General features: G+C 39.8%; 2 protein-coding genes across 2 annotated transcripts in view; one reads left to right on the top strand and one right to left on the bottom strand.

The window, feature by feature from the left end:
• SYCP3 (synaptonemal complex protein 3) overlaps positions 1-1,403 on the top strand; it is an 8,838-nt gene extending 7,435 nt beyond the window's left edge. Inside the window, exons 7-8 of the mRNA XM_009094184.4 lie at positions 782-886; positions 1,022-1,403. Of these exons, the coding sequence (XP_009092432.2) occupies positions 782-886; positions 1,022-1,075 (159 nt within the window). The 3' untranslated portion in view covers positions 1,076-1,403. The remainder of the gene's footprint in view (positions 1-781; positions 887-1,021) is intronic.
• On the bottom strand, positions 943-22,087 carry CHPT1 (choline phosphotransferase 1). Its single transcript, XM_009094185.4, has 9 exons — positions 21,673-22,087; positions 12,668-12,815; positions 11,660-11,801; positions 8,149-8,233; positions 6,467-6,598; positions 5,911-6,069; positions 4,918-5,043; positions 4,314-4,424; positions 943-1,101 (listed from the first exon to the last, which is right to left on the bottom strand). Exons 1-9 carry the CDS (start codon positions 21,934-21,936, stop codon positions 1,057-1,059), a joined length of 1,212 nt encoding a protein of 403 aa, XP_009092433.2. The 5' UTR covers positions 21,937-22,087; the 3' UTR covers positions 943-1,056.

Raw genomic sequence — 22,087 nt, 5'->3', positions numbered from 1 at the left:
CTGACAAACCTTAATTTCAGTTCAAGTAATTTCCTACCTGATTTTGAAATTTCAGTTATAAGCTTGGTGCTTGGTTTGGGTTTTTTCCAAGCCTAGTAGCTGATAAAAATAAATCTGAAATGGAGCAACTCTTAGTTTTAAAAAATCTGAATTTACTGAGTATATTACATAAACATTAATAAATAACAACTCTTCCAAAATGTCAAAAATGTCTTCATCAAAGAGGAAAAATTGAACAGAAGGTCAAGTATTACTGATTTTTCTCCTCAAAAAAGATCAAAAGGTAGAAGTCAAACTTCAAATAAGCTTAAATAAATACAAATTAAGGAAAATGCAACTAGACTTAAACACAGAGGTAAGTATGATTTTATGTAAAAAAGGGAAGATAACCAGGGAGTTTTATTTGGCTTATTTGGGGAGAAGTGTGCAAAGAAATGCAGTGGGGTTTATACTCCTCACTTCAAGTCCAGCAACGTTGTCATAATGTTGAACCCCTAGAATTCCTGACAGATGTCTGTTCAATCTCCTCTTGTAGAATTTTTATCTTTATTGAAATTCTGAAAAAGTAGCTGAGACCTCACAGAGGCTGGCTGTTTAAGTAGGAATGTAGACTGGAGTATGAAGTCCTGTATGATTCCTCTGCCAAGTTTGTGACAAACTCATCAATTATCTGTGATCACTGTAAAAATTACATTGTAGTATGAATAATTATTGGTTTGTTTGGTTGTTTTATTGCTTGACATTGTGAGGAGTTCTGAATTAATATTATCCTTAACTTCAGAGCATGGAAGAGCTGGAGAAGAGCAATGAAAATCTTCTGGCCGGTGCCCAAAACGAACTTCGCAAGGAAATGGCGATGTTGCAGAAGAAGATTATGATGGACACTGTAAGTATCAGATCTATGAAGTTAGTTAAATGCAAAAATAGAACATTCAATTAAAAGTCATTTGACATTCATTTAATTCAAAGGAATCTTATTGATACAGCATTTGTTCAGCATTATCTCCTTTTCTTGTGACAGCAACAGCAGGAGATGGCAACTGTTCGCAAGTCTCTTCAGTCCATGTTATTCTGATGGCTCAGTGGAGGAGCAACTTGTACCTAAGTAACACGATACAAGTACAGGCATTAGAAGGATGTTGAGATTTAAATGTTTCAGGGTTCCTATTAAACTCTTTCCTGGATTGTTCTAATCTTGTCTGTTCATGTTGTAAGAACATATCTTAGAAAACTTTTATTTATTACTGAGGGGCAGTATGGACCCCAAATCGTTCACTGTCTGTTCAATTGAGTTTTAAAAATTTCATATCCATTTCCAAGAGTATTGGAATGTTTAAATTGTTTCACTTTTTAATACCAAATTGTAACAAGGGGAAGAATTAATGAAACATGCATTACCCAGATTTTACATAACTTGAGGCCTTTAGGTTCATTGTGCAAATAGAAGCATTTCTAACAAGCTGCAAATTGTCACAGTTTCAATTAGTCTGCTGATATATTAGCTGTTATAAAAATTCACAGGGTATGACATAGTTCAGACAGAATTGTTTAATTATGTGTATTATGGTAAATTAAAGTAAATTTTGTTAACTCTTTTGTTAGTCTAGATGTTGTACTATCTCTGTATTAATATGAGATTTATGAACTGCTGTAATTTGTCCAGAAAATGGGTTTTATTTTTAGTTAAATTATAAGCTCAATATATCTGCTCAAGTAACAATAATTAAACATTATGCATTTTGGGGTCTACTTTCTGTAGAACCACTGCTAGAAGAAATCTACCTCATTGGCTATTACAAGCCTTTGAGATGGAATATTATTTTTTGCAATTCCAAATGAAATTCCAAATGACTAGCAATTTAGGGAAGCCTGAGTTTTAAGGGTAAAGCATTTATCTTTCATGTATCTCATTACAGTAAATAAGCATAAACTAAACAATTGGCTTAGTGCACATGCAGTTTGTTTTTACAGAAAACCATTACACCTGAATATCTACTTTTAAAAATTAGATAGTTGCCAACATATTTAATGCTTTGATTTAATACAACAGTAGATAAATAGAACCATCCACACACCCACACACACCAAATGTGATGTTGTCACAACAACATGTTTCAAAACCATATTTTTCTTCTCAGCCTATGAGCATTTTGAGTCAAGTTATTTGATGGTGGTTCTCCAGGACTGGAAGCCAGATAAGTGATAGCTAACTTGCAGTAACTTCAGCTGTTTGGTTATAACTAGTATAAAACCTCTTGTTTTGCCCCTGCCAGAATTCAGGACAGGAGCAAACATGGAAGTTACACTGCTACACTGAGGCATGAGGGGTATGGGCCTCTCATGGTAACCAGTACAATGCTGGTTTGTAATTACTGAGCCTCAGCCCTCTAAGGCCAATGACAGGAGGCTATGAAATAGGTGACAAGTTCTGCTTCAGAACTTCAATAAGTGGTTATTTGTTAGCATTACCTCCTGCTTCTGGTTTTATTTGTTAGTATTGAGTCATGGTTCTGGTTTTCTGAGTGATTTCTGCATTAGCTTCCTATTATCCACATACCTCAATTATATCCTCAAAACTACTTATACCTGCTAGGCCAGGACACAGTTTTGACCATTGTGGAGAACTCACTCATTTCACTCTTAAGATGTTGCCTGTGTCTTTTCATCAGGAGGTTAATTTGCTTACAGTATTCAACCAAAGTAAAATGGTCATTACCATCTTCTTTTCTATTTGACCATGGCCTGGGTTCAGACTAAGTTAATGTGCAGATGCTGTGTCATTTGCAGCCTCAAACAGGAGTACTAGGATTCATTCTGAATTTATATTAGTCACTTTGAGTTGTAGTCCTTTGGCAGTAACTGTTACAGCAACAGATCCTCAAAATGATCATTAAATTCTTCTTAGGCAGGAGGTATTTTCTCCAGACAATACACCACTTTAAAAGTTCCTTGAATGCCTCAGGAAGTATTTTTGAACTAATAAGTAGGTAGGAAGCTGCAGTGGTAGTATTTTTAAAACAAACCATGGCATTCTTTTTGGACAGTTCAGAAAGGACTTCATTAACTCAGAAGCTCAGGTACATATCAGCAACTGGAAGGAGTAATGCACACTTACACATTCAACAGCTTTTTACTCAAAACATATTCAAGTAGTACCTCTTGAAAGGAGTTTAAGCTTGTGTGGTGTTAGTGTGCAAGTAATCCATTTTTCATTCAGCTTGTCTATAAAGGCAACAGCCCTCTTGTTAGATATAGTATGTTACCCAGTGAGTCTGTTCTTAAAGGAAGAAAGAAGCTGATTTGGGCCTGAGTTCCTGTTTTAAAGAGTTTTACATTATGGTTCAGTTTTGTGCTCTTTTGTTTGGATAACGTACAGTGGAAGCTTCAAGACAATAGGATCAATTGTAAGGTAAATGAACACAGCGACAGCAAAAAGACCAGAGAGGGAAATACAGAAGGGTGGGCTGCAGTGCTGGAGCCACAGGCACTGGAGTTGATCAGTGAGCTTTGTCCTTCACTTGCATAGGCTTACAGATACAAGTTAGGGTGCCTAAAGTTAGTCCTCTCCTTATACAGCTATATGTAGTATAGATAAGGATGAAGTACAATGAGACTGACCATACTGTACCACAGAACCAGGAACTGGCCTTGAAAGAAAGTGCAAGCTAAAGTTTTACGTGGTAGCAGTAGGTTATGTACTTAGATACTAGAGAATGAATGAATTCTAAAGACACTCATAACAGTACTTTGAATCAGAAGAAAATTTTCCTGAGCTGTACCTCCTTTATCTACTGATCCAACAACTTGTTCCTTAGAAGTACCAGAGGAGAGATTTGAGTGAGTTTTAGGTCATGGCTGCCTCAGTCTTAATAATGCAGGATTGAATTCATTGGTACATCTGACAACCACTTCACAGCAGTTCCAACAAACTTTAGAACCTAGTGCTACAAGATTAGACATGAAATTCCTCTTCGAATTCTGGCTGGTAGCACCTTGGTTTGCATCTACATTCACCAGAAGAGAAGTACAGAATTAAAGTTATCTAACAGGAGATGGCAACATTTTCAAATGTAGTATTTGTGGTCTGAAACACAGGGAAATACATACTGGTTCAGAAGTACAACAGCATCTGCAGAACTTTGTACCTACTAATTTTAACATCTGGTAATGTCTGAAACACAGTGAACTTTCTCATAAAACTGTTTTCTTCAAAAGCTTAATCTGTCTTCCCAAAAACACAGAGGCTGTTTAATTCCCCTAACTGCTTCTTCTCTTGTCCTTGACCTATTTAATCAGTCATTATGGTTTTGAACCTGCTCAGGAGCTTGATGAGATGAAATTCTGAAGACATGTATATGAAGATGAGCGGCAATCTGTAGGCACACACCAGTGGCATATCTCAGCATATCAAACAAGGATATGAACTTCAAAAGAACAAAACAGAACAGGTTAAAAAAATCAATTTTTCAAAATTGTCCCTACTATAAATATGCTATAATTTAATCAGAATTTATCCAAGTGACAAGCATAACATAAATACATCACTGTAACGTGCAGCTACAGAGTGATCTAGTTTAGAATTAAAAATAAAACCATCACAAACCCCAATAATCCTAACAGCACTAAACGCTTACAAGATCTGTTAAAAACCATTTGTCTGCAGTTCACAGAATGACCTTAAAAATCCACATGGACAAAAGCATAATTTCAGGAGAGATTTACAAATTTACTTGCTTTCCTTGCAACAGAGAAATGAAAGCCAGTCAGCTCCCAAAAACATATTTACTTGGTACCCAGCACTCCCTCTGCAGTGACAGCAGAAATGTGAGCAAGTCAGAAATGGTAGAGCAGAATGACAGGGACAATGTTCAATTCATTCCTTAAAGCATTTCCAAACAGAAAATATAAAACACTTACCAATGCTATCCACAGAACAATATATTCATCAATGAAACTGTTGAAGTACTGGTCCAAAAACAAAAGTCCTGGCCCGATAAATGCAGAGTCCTGAAGACAAATTTCACTTTTTGTCATGTGAGCCACCTATGTTAGAAAAAAAAAAAAATTAAAAAGTGCATCCCTGCAAGTTTGTTGTTACTACCAGTAAACAGGCATCACATTCATGCCCAGCAATGTCCTCTTGGAAGTTACATCTATACCCATGCATTTCAGCTATCTGCAGGGGCGCTCCACTCTCTAGTGTTCCAGCACTGTATTCAGACTGTGAGACTACACAAGTGTACTACTGAAAACAAATACTGTGAAATATTTTAATTTTTTTTAATTTTGGCTTTTCCTAGCCAAAAGATAACTAGGAAACAGACCTTTTTTTAGGTGGCAACACTTGTTCTTACTGTTTAGTAAAAAAGTCTGTAGAATACCTATTTTCTAGTGTTTGAAAAATGTCATCCTTGGAGAAAAAAATAAAAGCATCTGGCTGGGTTACTGATGTTGGTAAATATGTAGTAAGGCAACTTTTTACAATCCATTGAGGAGTGGTTTATGTACAAAAAAGACAAAGACTGAAAAGACAGAATAAAGACAGAAATGTTTCTCTCTTCATTTTAGTGACCACAGTAAATTCTTATTTCAGATAATTAAAGGAGAAGCCACAGCACTGTTAGTAAGGCTTAGGAGACCAGAGTTAGGATGTTAACAACAGACAGTAAGTACATTTCTAGGAGTAAGTTAAACAAAAGTGAAAGTCCTAACCAGTCCATTCAACAACAAATGCATATTTTCATCAGTGTCACATATAATCTCTCTGTGGAACCCTGAGTCTAGTTCATGTCTTGATCACAATGAATCTGGTAATACAGGACAAATCAAAATGGGAAAACTGTTCCCCCTGATCCAGTAAGTGTTTAGCCAAGAACCAGATTAGTTTTAGGAGATTTAGGACTGACTTACCACCAACTTCTGTGAGATTTTGGCATTCACAAACCCAAACGTCAAGACATACAGGCAAGAATGTTTCTCAAAGAGCTGAGTTGTAGACTTTTTATAAATTGTAATGGCCAATGTGATAAGCAGACCAATGTGCAGGGCTGGTGAAAGAACACTTGTTCCCTATGATATAAAGGGATGGAAAATTTGTCTTAAACTTCATTCATGTGATAAAGTCCAAGTTTTATACATATTTCAAATCCCATTAAACAAAACCAGAGTTGTTAAAACTTGTCAAAATCCATTAGTATTATGCCACTGCTCTTAATACCCTTTCAAGTACCCTTTGACCACTAATCAATTTTTTAGGAAAATTCACTGCTGGTTCCCATGACAGAAGAAATCCAGTAACAGGCAGGCAGAGAGAAGGTAGATAATGAACTTTGCTTTAGCCATCTAACACTCATGTGCCTGTCTGCTTAAAAGCTTAAACAAATAAAACCCTTATGGATCATCTGAAACATCATAAATTATGGGCATAAATTATTCAAACATCAATTGAATTTTTAGAGCAACTTACTGCTATTGTAGATCCATTCTTTCCAACCCCTCCACCAAAGATGACACGGAAGTAATTGAAAAAAGAAATTGCTGTTCCACACAGGATGCCAATAACTGCAAAGAACTTCAGTTCTAAGCCCAGCAAAGGGACCTTAGCAGAACACAAAAGAAACAAAACCAAAACAAACAAAGAACAAACAAACCACAACAAAAAAAGAGAAATATATTAAAAGTTAAGCACACAACTTTTTTAAGAAGTGATTAAAGCAGCTACTCTTACCTACTAAAGAAATGTTTTATTTGAACCCTCACTTTCCTGGGAACAAGCTCAGGACAACAGTGTTTAAAATTTGTTTCCTTACTAAGAAAACAAGAAGTATCTTTTGTAAGGCTTAAACTCCACTACTGAGTACTTAAGTTCTGTTCTTGACAGCTAGATCTTAGTCTTCTCCTCTGTAATATGTTCTTCAAATATTTTTCCACACAAGCAAAAACATGACACAGACTACTGCCATCAATCACCATGATATGGGAGCAGGAAAAGGGATAGTTCCTTCTATTCCACTAGATAAAACAACACTGATCCACAGGAAAAACAAACACCATCTGCCTGCTGTGTGTTTTGGCATGTTATTTGTATGCTGTATCTTTGCATATCACGGGACTATCATGAAAAATCTCCAGATACAAATTTTAATTAAACAGTTACCTTTTGGAATCAATTGCAGTGTCAAGGAAACTTCCAAAGGCAGCAGAGGATTTTAAAAAGAAGTAATAAATGGAAACTGTTTACTACATTTTTTGAATATATAGTTTTTTGTGATACAGCATAACTACAACAGATTCTAATATTGAGGAAAAAATTAATCATAATTTAAGTTTAATGCACCTACTTTGTTTTCCAACATGGAGACAAGCTTTTTGAAAATAGAAAAAAAAAAAGGCTGGGAAAAGGAAACAAAGTTTTGCTAAACATTCCTTAATTGCCGAGTAAACTTTTGAACTAGTTTTGATTTCTATTGGTTATCAATAGTATGGAAAAGTAAGTCTCAGCTCTTTGCACTGTAACCAATCAGCTCTTTGCACTGTAACCAAAGCCCTAGAAAGTTGAAGATCTTTTGATACTGTCCAATACAGTGCATCTTAAAGATCAGAATAAAAGCCACAGATATGGAAATGTTTTGGGACAGAAAACAATGTTTTAAATATAAATATTTACATTTACATGGCTGTGACATAATTCTTAAAAATCAGTACATTGCATCAACACAAATATGAATAACTTAACCAAAACCCCCTGGCTTCATCCCACAGTTTCATTAAATTTAAGCATTTAATCCATACATTTTTAACTGAAATGTATGCCTTACAATAAAATATACAAAATATATATAACCAGAAAAAACCCTATTTGCTAAAGCTTAAGTATGTGTGGAGTACTAGTTCCAGATCAGAAAATTATATGTGGCAGATGGGGTCTTTTTTCCTCTATGTAGCATAAATCTGTGCACAGAGAGTCACACCAATAGATCTAAGTTAACTATGCCATTAAAATAACCTACACTTCTACAATAAGCTAAATCAACATTACAGAACTAGTAGATGTTGATAATGCTTGCACAGAGCAGCTTCAAATACCACAGGAACTGTGGACACTTGACAAGATACTCAGCAGGAACTCTGAACACTTAACACACTCACCTTATAGTCCCACATTCCTGCTCCTCCATAGGCAGTTATCAAGAGCAGCATTGTTATGGTGATCTGAACTTCAGTTACATCAATTCTGTGAAAGGGGAAAAAAAAGAGATTTAGTTCAAGGACTTTTTGCTCTAAGTGTGAAGTGTGTGTGGAGGGAGGGGGTAATTAAACCCCCAGTAACTGTACTTCAAATGATATAAATATATATAGAATATTACTTTCCTTGACTGAGGAAACTACTCTATATGGGGGCACACATCTCTGGATAAGATTTAAAATGAAAGCTGTACTCCTTTTCTGGAGCAAGCTACATAAAATTTTGAAAGGGGGACTCTAAGGAATACACTGTTAACTACTGGAAAATTCTGTACAAATTTACACACTTGGTGATGTGTAAGTGTCAAATCAAGGTTTAAGGAAAGCTCATAGTAAATGCAATCAAACATTTCTATTAAAAGCACAGCATATAAAAGCCGACACTGTAACAAGCAGGCTGGGAAAGAAGGGATTTCTTTAAGCTTCATATCATGAAAACTTGACAGATACAGCCTACAAAATAAGGGAGGACTGAGTCAGTGGATACGTAAGCATTTGCCATATTTCTGAGAACATATAATTGCTATCTTACTTTCCTCCATAAAAGCTGTTTTAGGAAAGGTGCCTTGTATGCCCTATGAAGTCCAGACTCCATATTTCACCTTTTTTTTTTGTTCTCAGACAAGACAGACAACTCTTTATTTTTGCATTTAATTGATGAAACATCACATGGAGCCAAGGCTCAAGAAAAAAAAAATCATTACTTTTTAAGCTTTAGCACAAATAATAAAAATAATGACCAAAAAAAAAAAGTGCATATAAAAATTACCTTTTATGGTACCAAATGTTTTGAGACAGGTATCTTATCTTCATACTACAGTTACCAGCAAACACTGATAACGAATGTTCAAGATTTCCTTTAGCAGTTGGAATAAATTTGCTGTTTTAAGGTATTAGGGCCAATGTGTATTGCTACTTATTTAGCACATGACCTATCTGCACAGGAAGCAGTGGAGTTTTAGAAGAAGATAGCAATCATCTTTTAGGTAATGGAAAACATTTATCTGAACTTGATAATCTCAGTTAAAACTCTCTTCTTTCATCAGAAAGATGGTGATAAAATATGCTAAATTTAATCACAATCTTGTGACACTTAGAGGATCCAGAGTTTAAACTGCAGTTAGATGATAAGCTGAGGTCCTCATCACTTCTTGAAGCCAAGAGCATGGGGAGTCCTCCCTAAGGTGTTGTATTCCTTCAGTTTTATTTGCTGAAGTGCTCACTAGACTGTAAGGTGAACCAGTCCAGCCTGCCAGTCCAGTGTAGGCTTTTCACCTTCTGCCCATTTAATGAAGTGGCTTGAGGTCCAGTGACAGAGTGTCACAGGACAGTGGGGCTGGGAGTGGGCTCTTCCTTCTCTGCCAGGGATGAAGTGTTACATCACCCTGCCATTGCTGAACTTGCTGGTTACCTTATGCAAAAGCATCCATGTGCAATTGTTCAGAGGTTGCACTCTGTACTATTAACAACAGGATTCCTAATCTGCATTGCCTTTGTTGTTGCTGGTGGGGAGAGGAGGCTCAAACTTGAAGTTGTGCCAAAGTTTAATACTCAGTCTTACAATGGCTCAGACTGTTGGTGGCAACAGAAGCCAAATCAGAGCACAAAGACTTTAATCAGATACCTGACAGTGTCACATTATTCAGCCCTCTGGATCCTTCCTGCCATCAGCACTAGGAGTCTCATTTGTGATTTATTTCTAAAATTGAGTGCTGCTAACTGAGAAATAGCATGAGTGAAAACTTCCATCCACATTATTGCGTACCAGCATATTTAGAGCACTACACAAATGCCTTCTTCACACCTCTATGTTTAGGAGAAACAAAATTGGGAGCCTTGAAAAAAAGAAGTAACCCGTTTTCACTGGACAGAAATAAGTTATGTCATGGAAAAGTTGTGTCTGTTTAACTTTAAACAGTAATCATGGAACACCAGGCCATTCTGAGCTGTTTGTACACTAACTAGCATTATGTTTAAGTAGAAGTCACCAAGTTTTTAACAAAATCTTTATGTGGTAAAGGAGTCTCACTGCCTTCCTGATGTGGGGAAATCATTCTCATGATTTTCCTCTCTTTATTTGGAAGAATAAAAGGTACAGAAAAGCAGTCATGTCTGCAAAAGGCCAGAGCTCATGGCCTAGTCCACCTCCCTTCAGAGCAGCCTACTGTCACGGACAGAAAGTATTCTATTTCAGCCATCACTGTAAAGCACCTATTTTTGTTTACAGCACAAGATGTCCTTTAAAAACAATAGGATGTGTAGGCAGGCAGAAGAATTACAGTGGTAAATGTAATAATGTGGTAAAATGCATTACCAGCAAATCAAAAAGAGCTCTTATCATATCACAGAGACAGCTGCATTTGATGCAATGTGCAGGGATAGCTGGTCACCAGCCTGTGTGCCTGCTGACTTGCTAAGGCACTTCTTGCAGAGCAGAGCTAAGTAGGATTATGTACAGGTGATTTAGCAAGTGACTGGCATTAGCAGGACAGCCTTCATATATCCCTTGTTTTCAGTTCTGCTGCCAAAGAAGTCTCAGACCTTTTCCTCTTTTCAGAAGTAATTATACTGAAGTGAAGCTTGTTCCTTAAAACCAGCAAAAGGCCGTGGCCAGGCACTACCCCAAGTATAGGAGGGTGCAGCAATCCCTTCATTATTAGCAGTTAAACTGAAATTATTGTCTTTTACATAAATGTCATGACTTCTCCTCCTATGCTGCAGTGAAACAGATAAATTTTTTATCAAGTCATGAACAGCATCACAGCAGTCTCTAGAACTGACCTAACATAAAACCTAAAGGACATCAAAGCCAGTATGAGCCAGATTTTAAAAAGGCCCTCACATAAATGTAGGGTAATTCTTCAAGCATTGCCACAGATCCCTGGAACTCCTTAAGGATGCAATGGGTGCAGAGAGTTCATTCCAAGGAAGACTGAAGATGTCTATGAAAGGGAAACCCATTAGCAGGGGAAATTCTCTAAAATGCATGTGGTTTAGAGTGCCCTGGGGCTGAAACTGTTCTAGCTGGGAGATTACAAAGGGAGGTACCCAAATGCTTGCTCTGTCCCTACTCCTACACAGGGCACTTGTCTGCAATGTAAACAAGACCTCTGGCCTGAACCTGCACGGTGCTTGTATGGGTTCTGACAATAAATATGCAGAAAAAGGAGCCAAATGCATGCAAACAAAGCATATAGAGCTAAAATCAGCTGCTAAAAGAACAGCAGAGTTCAGTATTATGCAGAGTTTCAAGTTCTTGTCAGGTAAAACACAAGTCTGCTGGATTGGAAGGGAGATGAGAAAGAAGGTAAGAAAAAGAGAAAGCAGGGAGTAAACTAAGAAGAAACTGAAATTAAGGAGCTAGCAGTCACAAGTAGTTCTAATGACACATGTAGTTCTAATGACACCTACTTACTTTCCAAACCTTAGTATGCCTGATACGTATGTCTGCCAGTGAGCAGAATAGAACATGAACAGTCCCACAAAACAACAGAAAAACAACCAGTCAGGATTTGTTCCTAGTCGGATTGCTATGCAGGATCCAAGGACAACAAATACTGAAAAGCAGAAATGAATATGTCAGTCATATATCTTCTTTGCTTGAAGTTAACAGAAATTCATTAAATAAATAAATAAATAAATAAATAAATAAAAACCATAGGACATTTTACATCACTCTAACAAAGCAATGCTATGACTGATACTTTACTGAGTAGCTGACCCTCAGGGGCAGACCTGGCAGGAGAAACCAAAACACAGCACTCCTTTTCTGCCAAGGCAGGGCTCTGCCCTCTGGCCTACAGTGGCTGTTCTCCCTCCTCCTGTCCTTGTCATCTCGTGTTCTTTGCAACACCTACAACTTCAGCTGAAGGGCCAAGCTCAGGAAGACTGGCAGCTGCACTTCTCTGGGAAGTGACACACAAAGAAGGTACCAATTCCCAGAGCAACTGTCTCAGCCATTGAGCTTTACGGAACTACAGGCATTGGCACCAACAGCAGCTCAGTTATGGAAAGTGAAACTCAGCAAGGCTTACTTTTTAAGGACTCCCAACTTTTTTAAAACTACTTCTTCTAAGGAATATAAATTACCCTTTTTGTAAGTGCCAGGCTGGATGCCCTATTACCAAACTGATATTTTGGCACCTTACTCCTAAAGGGGAGTACATGAAGATGCACAGTTAAGAGCAGAACACATCTTACCCAACATCAGCCAAAGGAACTTCTAACCACCCTGTTACTGGCCAGGGATGCAAAGCTCAGGAGATGGTGAAGTTATCGTAAAAAAACCCTGTTCTGAGCAGGGGTTTGGACTAGATGATCTCCAGAGGTCCTTTTCAACTTCAACAATTCTGTTATTAGTCAGCTGCTCCTGAAAACAGGCAACTTTTATAAACTAGGAGGGGTGACAGTAAATTAAGGCTACCTGTGGAAATAGAGTCGCAACCATGATCAAAGAGCTCTCCAAGGGGAGAACTACTGTTTGTTCTTCTGGCTTGCTTCCCATCAATGGCATCCAGAGACTGGTAGATAAAAAGTCCTAGTGCACCCAGGATGTATGCCCAAAAAGGTGCCTGAAAGAGATTCACATAAAAGGTTACCAGGTAGTTCCCAATTTTTTAGGATAATCTGTTTCATTAAAGGTAAAATAAGGTTCACCACAAAACTGTACTATATTGTGCTTTTTGTTGCTTAATGGACAAACCAAACACCTTGCACTAATATCTACATGGATTGCAGTAACTACTGTAATGGACTATTTCAGATACACCAGTGGAACTCAGGTCCTTCTATTTATTTAAACAAAAACAAATCCAAAACTTTGGCCCCTCTTCTGCATCAACTGTCATTCTTTTCCACCTTAAACCCACAATATTCCTGTGATTATTTGCATTCTTTGTGCTGGAAAATGTTATAAAAATAAAAATCATCCTTAAAAAAGAAAGTAGTTGCAATGCACTTACTAAAGCTTTCAGCAGTTTGTGTCACAGACACATAGATGATTTGCTCATATTTACAACATATAGATATAAAAACCCACCAAGTTTTTTAATAAATAAAGACTTCAGCCTTTAGGGAAAGATATTTTTTCCAACATAAAAAATTAACTACCTAGGCACTTTGGACAGGGCTTAAAAAATTAAGTAATTCACTAAATATTAAGGAGAAACTATCTACTTAATATATATAATCAGTTTCAAACCAAACTGTGACAATAACACCACTCTTAGGTTCAAAGGAACTGTTCTGCAGTCATTCCTTTGAAAAGCACTGTTTTCATATGCACAGTCAGTCTGGCTTTGTCTAGGAATTAGTTTTGTTTAAAATTATTTTAAACACCTTTGGAACAAAGCACAAGCAACATTTTTACTTCATGTATTTTCCAGTTTCCAGTACTTCCCTTAGCATTCAGGAGTACTGTTCACAAAAACGAAGTCAGATAAAAATGCTGGAAATGCAACTTGCAGGTTAAACAAACAAACACCCACAGGCAGACACAGAGCTGAATCCTTTCCCACTCCCTACTTAGGAACAGCTGCTGTGGTGCTGCTGCATCTCTGCAACTCCTCTCCTGCAGCACAAATTGACCAACATTTGTCCACATATTTCCTAAGACCAGTAAAGGCTATTAAGCAGATTAGACAACAGATCAGATCTCAGTGTGCTCAGATTTGTCCACACTCAACTAAACCCAGAGTCACTACTGGGGAAGAAGGGAAAACTCAGTTCAAAGGCAGCAGTAAGAATGCAGATGAGGTGCAGTTGCTCCTCTAGACATTCTGATGTCTCATCCTCATTATACTCACTGTCTTGAGCTAGAAGAAGTTATGCCTCCAGTTAGACTGGTCACAAAACACACTAAGCAGCCACATGCTTAAGGGAAGTCCAGTTCTGAATAGCATTTTTACTTTTATTTAAGAATTCCTCGTGTATTTCAGGCTGGCTGATGCACTGTTATCAAAGTCAATTGGTTGGCTGCTTCACCCAGCTTTGTAGGAAAAGACAACCTAAGCATCAGGAACTCAAGGTGCAAGCTCTGGATTTGTATGCAAATCAAAATATAGAAAACTTAAAACATTCTTCAGAACTGGCAAGGCTGTCTCCTCCCTTAGTCCAAGGAACCAAGAAAAATTGTTATCACAGATCATGTAGGAAGCCTTAAGCAGTTGAAAGAGGATGAGGAAATATTATTATTCCGTTGGACATTTAATATACAGGTATTTGATAACTCCTGCAAAGATCACACTATAGAAATCCAGGTCAAGTGAGGACAGCAATACAAGTTTGATGCTTCGTGGTGGAATTGAGTTTCTTAGATTTATGCTCCATTTTAGTCTAATTAAACAAAGGAATCTTGACTTGGGGGATGTGGTTAAACCAGGGAGGAAAGTTTTAGCCACCTTTTGAAAAAGTTTCACTCCTCTAATGAAAGGGAAAGGATAGAGCCTGTGGAGAACAGGAGGTACCTGTAGCTACCCCAGGACTGAGGATCACCAAAAGCCCCAGAGAGGCACAGAGAACTCAAGGGTCTCTCATGGCACGAGCTCACTTGGTCTTACACTGTGCAGGAGGACTGCAGCTACCTCCACTTGCTCTCCACCTTTCAAAAACAGAGGGCTGTCAGTCATTGCTCAGGTACTTCAGAACATAAAATCAGAGTCAGGACTTGGTTGAAGCTGAGATAATTTTAGCTGTGATATAATCCACATACTAAAGTTACCACAGTACATACATAGGCTTTCAGAATAACTTGTAACATGGAGAATACCAGAGAATCTCAAACACAGCAGCTCCAGACCAGAAAGGCCGTGAGAAATCACTGGTTCTACTGCTGTCTTTTAAAGGAGTATTTGAAAGACAACCAATTTTATCAGCAATATTTCTGTGAAGTGCCACAAAGGTCATCTGCAGTGTGAGGTGTCCTTATGGTGACAAACTATTAATTATGAAAAGATAACTCGAGATCTACATTTAGCTTCTCACAAAGCAATTGTAACACAATATATGCAAAAATAAACAAATACATCAGCTTTAACTCAAACTTCTCCTATTAGGGCTTTTTGACAAAACAGTAGCTTTTTTTCCAGTTGCAAGTTATGGTACAGCTATGATCATTCAGACCGATCTGTTTGCATTAGCTCCTACTGAGACAAATCAGAATCCCTCAAGCACTCTGTCTGCCCTGGACAAAGGGTGAGCATTTTCATCTGTTTCCCAGTGAGGATCATGTGTATCCATTAGCACCTGTAGCAGATGCATCAGTATCCCCCACAGTTAAAGAGAAAGGAAAAAGATCCTAGTAAGAATAGCATATGTCAGAGAGCTTAGAAACACTATCTGGAGCATTTCATCCCTCTAGGCTGTGAGTTCAAATCTAAAACAGAGTGGTAAGAAACAAAATTCACTTGTGATCAACTATCATTTAGCAGCACTAATGATTTAACTGGTAAAACACAGTTTTCCAAATCACCAAAGGTTCCTAATAACCATGGATTTTCTCTGCTATCCACCCTCCCAATACAGCTCTTGCTGCTGTCTCCTTTGCCTTCTCACGTGCCTGGCTGTCCATTCAGGGATATCCCCTGATGGCTTCCCACACTGGACCCAAGTAGTTTTCAAATTAGAGAAGTGGGAGCATCTGAGAATGCTGACATGGCTAAGCAGAAAGGTCAGGAGGCTCCCAGTAATCATCAGCTTTTCACTGATGAGGTGTTTATTATCTCTGCCCTAAGTTATAGTCTGCCCAAGCAAATGCATTATTTGGCCAGACCTAGGTGCTGTTCTCACAGAACTAGAAGAGAACAGAAAACTGAGGGGGAGGAGGCAGAGAGGGAGAAGAGGATGCTCAAAGGGGTGTGTGAAGATACTACAACCCCAGAACCTGGTTGTTGGTCATCTGCTAACCCAGAGCATGTCAAAACAAAGACATCTACATGAAGTGTTTGACAGGTACGTGTGTGTGATGGTGTTTGCAGGGGTCTTAGGATGAGGGAAGAGACGAGAATCTTGACTCTATGTTTCAGAAGGCTTGATTTATTATTTTATGATACATATTATATTAAACACTATACTAAAGTAGAAAAGATTCATCAGAAGGCTATTTAAGAATAGAAAAAGAATGAATCACAAAGGTTTGTCTCTAACTGAGACAGTCTAGACAGCTAAACTGTGATTGGCCATTAATTAAAAACAAACACATGAGACTAATCACAGATCTACTTGTTGCACTCCACAGCAGCAGATAATCATTGTTTATATTTTGTTCTTGAAGCCTTTAAACTTCTCAAGAGGAAAAATCTTAAAGAAAGGATTTTTCATAAAACATGTCGGTGACATGTATGACATGCCTCTCCTTCAGGAAAAACATGGGGGTAGAACAGCAAGCATTCTTCTACTCCCATGATTCCAAAAGAAACTGCACAAAAGAGCATGGACATCTGCAAAAGACTACATGTGTCAGGGAAACCTCTTAGAAATGGTTTCTAGCACAGCTCTCAAATTCAGAGAATTCAACCAGCCAAGCTTCTGCAGTACTTATTTATTATTTCTGCAGTTCCTTAATTACTCATCACGTTTAGCCATAATCTCACTTCCTCAATCCACGCCTAATAGTGTTGCCCTAGTTTACATGGCACCTCTCTGGATCAGAGCCAGAATAGAGGGAGACATTCTGACTGGACTTCCCCCTTCTCTACCCCTAAACATGGATCATTTCCCACACTTCTGTTCAGCACAAACCACTGTGCAATTGTACTAAGAAGAGGGAAGGGGCTGTTCAAACCTGAACTACAGCAGGGAAGACATCATGGATGAAAAAAATAATAATAAAATAATTATTTGTACCATAGTCCAAGTGCATTTCATGCATACCAAGGACTCTCTGCATTCCTTCAGCATCCTTGTCTCTCCAACAAGCCCTGTCTGAGAGAGCTCCCATCCTTCTGTGTAAGGATTCCTGTATCTTCTTACTTCATGCCAAATGACCTCCTTCTCCCATTCACAACTGAGCTGTTCCCCTCTTGTGGGTTTTGGCTGAATTTCCCACTCCACTTAGTGCTTCACATTTATTTTCCAAGTCAGGTAATGCTTTTTCCTTCATGCTCTCTCCCCCCCACCTCCCACACACTTGCCCTGCTCATGCCAGCTGCTCCAGTTTAACTTCTTTTTACTTCTCTACTCTCTCTCCCACAAAGCTCAGCTGTGTCCCTGCTGTTTACATAATATCATACCTGTCAATATCTTCCTCTCATTCTGCCCTCTGGCAGGCCTCTTTCATTTTAGAGGTGGTTCAGTTGTTTGTTTGGGTTTGCTGGTTTTTTTTTTTAAGTTTTTTTAAAAGACAGAGAGGCAGAGACAGCATCTCACCAGTGTTCCTCTCCCTCCAAACAGCTGATAGTAGAGCCAGGTAAAGACCCTTCCCTGCTCTTTTATCTCCCTAGATATATGGCTTTCTAGACATCACATTTCAGCAAGGTATGACACCCTTTTATAAACTCACTAGACCATTTCTTGAACAATCCTACAGAGCTAGCCACCACAAGCCTCCCTTCCTTCCCTTAGCTCCCTGCAGGAGAACCATTGGGCCCCTGCCCCTTTTCCTATCACTGCCTAAAAAGCAAATCCATAATCAATCCTTTTCTCTTGCTGTCTTCCTCTGTTCCCAGTTATTTGCTTAGATCATGCTGTAAGTGCTACAAGATTAATTTTCAAATTATTATAATTCAATACAATCTAATAATTACAGTTAGCATGAACTTCTGTCTGAAGTTCTAGCTTCTCAAACCATTCTGCAATTACATGACTTTATAAAAGAGGGCAGATTTAGATTAAATATAAGGAAGATTTTTTTTATGATGAGGGTTATGAAACACTGGCACAGGTTGCCCAGAGAGGTGGTGGATGCCCCATCCCTGGAAACATTCAAGGTCAGAATGGACAGGAGTCTGAGCAACCCAATCTAGCTGAAGATGTCCCTGCTGATGGCAGAGGCTGGACAGGATGGCCTTTAAAGGTCTCTTCCACCCAGCTATTCTTTGATTTTAGAGAGACCTGTGGCTGATCTTGAAGGATTACCAAAGCTAGACCCCTCCACGAGCAACAATCAAAACAGAGGATCAAAGTTTCCTTTCTCTTTTTTAAGAATATAATGGTGTTTAGTGAGTTTTCTTCCTGGTTTTCCCCAGAAAGGGGAAGGATATGCAAGATTCCCCTGCAAAGCCTTATGAATTGACTAGTTCCTTCAAAGTGGTCTGCTGGCAGTAGAGCAAAACAATTCACTGTCTTATGGTGGGGATGAAATAGAAATCCTCACCAAAAAAGTGCTCCTTTTGCACACTAATGCACCAGATACACACTGTTCTTACTTAAGATCAGCAAGAGTTTTCATTCCTAAGTATTTCCTAATGAGTGTCAAAAAAAGAAGAAAAAGAAAGAAAGAAAAGAAGACATAGGAACTCAACCCAGGCTGCAGACACAGTTGAAAACAATATTTCAGTGCTCCACAGAACATGAAATGTGCAGGTGGTGTCCCCTCCACCACCATACCTGTATACTGTTTTTATAGATTGCTGTTCTAAATTACATAGATTAGGAAAATAAAAATAAAAACCTAAAATGTGCTCATGAATCATGGTTACAATAATGCCTGAGGGGTGCAACCTGCTAATGGCTTAGCTGTAAATAAGAAAGTTTGTGTCAAAACATGCACTTAGAGCAGACAATGATACAAAAACCATGTTCCTGCTAGGCAAGGAAACATTACTGAATCAGACAATATTTAACAATTCCAAAACATACTGTGCAAACTGTAACAAACTGGCTTTTAGTAGCTACTGATACTGATGAAGATAAAAAGGAGAGTGTATAGGGAAATAACAGGTCCATATTAAGAGAAGAGAGTATTTTGTGGTTTGAGACATTAATTTCATTGGGGAAGGGAATGAGCAGCATGAAATCATGGAAGTCACTGCAATAGGACAAAATGGAAGTGGAAAGTACAAACAAGTTCAGAACAACTAATGCAGAAAACAGATCTATCAGTTGCTTTCTAGTAAGTAACCCAAACAGAATCCCTTGCAAAGAAACTGCTAAACCACAGTCTTCTGGCAGCTGGAAAGGTATATATATACTAGAGAAAGATCTCCTTTCTAAGCATCTGTTAGCAGCTGCTCTCCCAGGGATTTCAACTACCGGTCTTACTTGTTTTGGATGGTTTGTACAAACATCAAGACTTTTGTGTTTTCAATAAAGGCTTAACCAAAATGGCCCACTTAAGACTGGCTAGGGAATAGAAAAAAAACCCTATAAACCAGCTCAAAAGAAACCCCCAACATGAAAACCCAAACGTGCTTGCTACTTTATCCAAGTCTTCTATTCAGTGCTCCTACTTATGAGACTATAACAATGTTATAAACAATAAATGTTTATATCAGGTGATCAAGATATGTTCATGATGGAAAGAGGTGATGTTGAAGTGCACTACTGTATTAGTTCAGTTTGTGATTTGAACCATCTTTACTGCAATTGTCAGCTCCACCTGTCCCTTCCAGCCGACACATCCCAGTCAAAACTACAAAGGAGGTATTACAACAGTGCATGCAGCACCTGTCAGTGTTGCAACAGTTTTACCTTTTTCAAAAAGACAACCAGAAACATGATCTCAACTTGGGCAGAAGACAAGCTGAGTCATTAAACAAGCTGGAGGGAGAATGATGCTTCTAAGTGATGCAGCAAGAGAAAATCAGGGCTATTCTCACAGAGCAGAGGCAACAAACAGGATAAGGCTGGATCCACACTGCATGTTTATAAAGGATACACTGATATCTAAACAAGAATGTATAGTCCAAACTATAGGTTCTTATAAAATCCAGCTTCCACCATTCAAAAAAAAACCCAAAAAAACAGTTCAAACAGAAAAGTTCCTAAAACCCAACCTAAGTTTTCCTGGAAGGAATAGTTCCCTGGATATCTGCAACAAAACTTTTTACTTTTTGTACAAGAGTCCTCAAAGAAAAATAAAGTAAAGTAAAATAAAAGTAAAAATAAAAGTAAAATTAAGTAAAATTTACTTTCTGCTTTTAGTTTTGAACAGCAAAGAGAAAAAGTTAAAATGAGCAGTCAGACACATAGCTGGCACGACTCATATTTTCATCACAAAACTAAGCTAAAGGTAGCAATACACAAGCATTTTAATTCTGAAAGTGGGACTAGAAGACTATCTGTAGTTTCCAACCATGCACTGTCATCTCTGTCTTCTCTTTTACTGCCTGAGTGCCTCTACCTGCTGATGTGTATCATAGGAGTGATTAGGGTGAGACCAAACCACAGCTAATTTTGATCTGGATCCGTTTCCTGATATGTCTGCCACAAAAACCTCTGCTAACACAAACGGCAAAGCAACTAGAGAAAAAGAAATGTTCTTCTGACAAGAACACTCACCAGGGTAAAGCTACAGTATTAAAAAACTCACAACCAACTGCCAACCTCTGCTGTTAGAATTTAAGCCCATTAGAACACAAGAAAAACAACGTCCACCTTTCAAAGTATTTTACCCACATAAAGCAATTTCCCCTTGTTATATTCTACTCTAACTACTATAAAGACTCTGCAACGGGAAACTTGCAACAGGCTGGGAAGCTCTGATGGAGCTCCTGAAATTCACTGAGAAACTGTAGGCACGGCAGGTCAAGTGAGAGTAGCACCAGCCCACGTTAACAAGCCTGTTTTTCCTCCAGAAGTAAAAGCAATTAAATGTTTCACACACAAGGAGGGATACATTTGAGCAGCTGTCACCTAATGCATCTGCTACCCAACCCAGCCGCAGCTCGGATGCCCCAGTAGCATCAGCCGTGTCTCGTGGTCCAGCCTGCCCTGCTCCTGGACCACCTGCATCCCGCACCCTCTATCATGACCTGCTGCTGTTTCTACGTCCACGGCCCCTGTGTGACAACCACACTCTTGAGGAGGGGGACATTCCTTTCCCAGCCATGGAACGCAAGATGGGCTGCGGGGAAGGCGGGGGTCCCACGCCCCAGGCTGTGCCCTTCGCCCCACAGCGTGCAGTGCAGGCCAAACGCCCACCACACCAAAGCCACGGCCCCACGGGGCCCTCCGGGCGGTGACCCTCGTCCTTCCACGAGATCCCTACGGCGGTTTGGCATTCCAACCTTAACACCCATCTCCAGCTTGACCCCTGCTGCCCCACAGGGTCAGCCGCGCATCACCGCTCCGCTGATTTCTCAGGAGAGCCCCGCAGCCTTGCCTTAACCCTCCCTGCCGAGGGACGGGCCACGTGTGCCGCTGCGGGGCAGCCCGAAGTGCCAGCGCACCGCACCCGCAGAGGGCACGGCCCCCCGGCTCCGGGCACTGCCGGGAGGCACCAGCCGGGCCGAGCCGGCCCCCACGCCCGGCTCCAGCCGCATCGGGCGGTACCTGCTCGGTGACGCTGGGGCAGGAGACGATGAGCGGCAGCGCCGTCAGGCAGTTCAGCAGGAGGCCGCCCATAGTGATGGCGTTGGGCGCCAGCCCCCGCGGGACCTGCTCCACCAGCCAGCCCCAGTAGGGCTGCAGCCACGGCTCCAGCAGCGAGCGCCCGGCCGCGCTGTAGCGGTGCTGCTCCAGGCGCTTCAGCTGCGCCGGGCTGAGGGGCGCAGGCAGCGCCCAGGACACGACCATGCCCACACGACCGGGACGCATGGCACCGGGGTCAAGAAGCCGCCGCCGCCGCTCGGGGCGGGGCTGAGCCGAGCCGGGGGCAGCGGCGGAAGAGGCCGACGCCCAACAGCGTCTTGGCTGGAGGGGAACGGCCGCCCCCGCCTCGGCCAACGCGCGGCGAACGCCCTCGGCC

This window comes from Serinus canaria, chromosome 1A (genome assembly GCF_022539315.1).
Source record: "Serinus canaria isolate serCan28SL12 chromosome 1A, serCan2020, whole genome shotgun sequence".
NCBI lineage: Eukaryota > Metazoa > Chordata > Aves > Passeriformes > Fringillidae > Serinus > Serinus canaria.
The sequence above is the reverse complement of the archived record's forward strand: the minus strand, read 5'-3'. Positions and strand labels throughout refer to the sequence as shown.

Bases quoted from the DNA above. Each gene is read 5' to 3' on its own strand.
- CHPT1 (XM_009094185.4), bottom strand. From the start codon at position 21,936: ATGCGTCCCGGTCGTGTGGGCATGGTCGTGTCCTGGGCGCTGCCTGCG. The intron at 5,044-5,910 runs GTAAGTCAGTCC...TTTCTAACATAG, and splicing joins AAATCTCACAGAAGTTGGTG to GTGGCTCACATGACAAAAAG. The intron at 4,425-4,917 runs GTAAGTGTTTTA...GTTCTTTTGAAG, and splicing joins TTGTTCTGTGGATAGCATTG to TTCATATCCTTGTTTGATAT.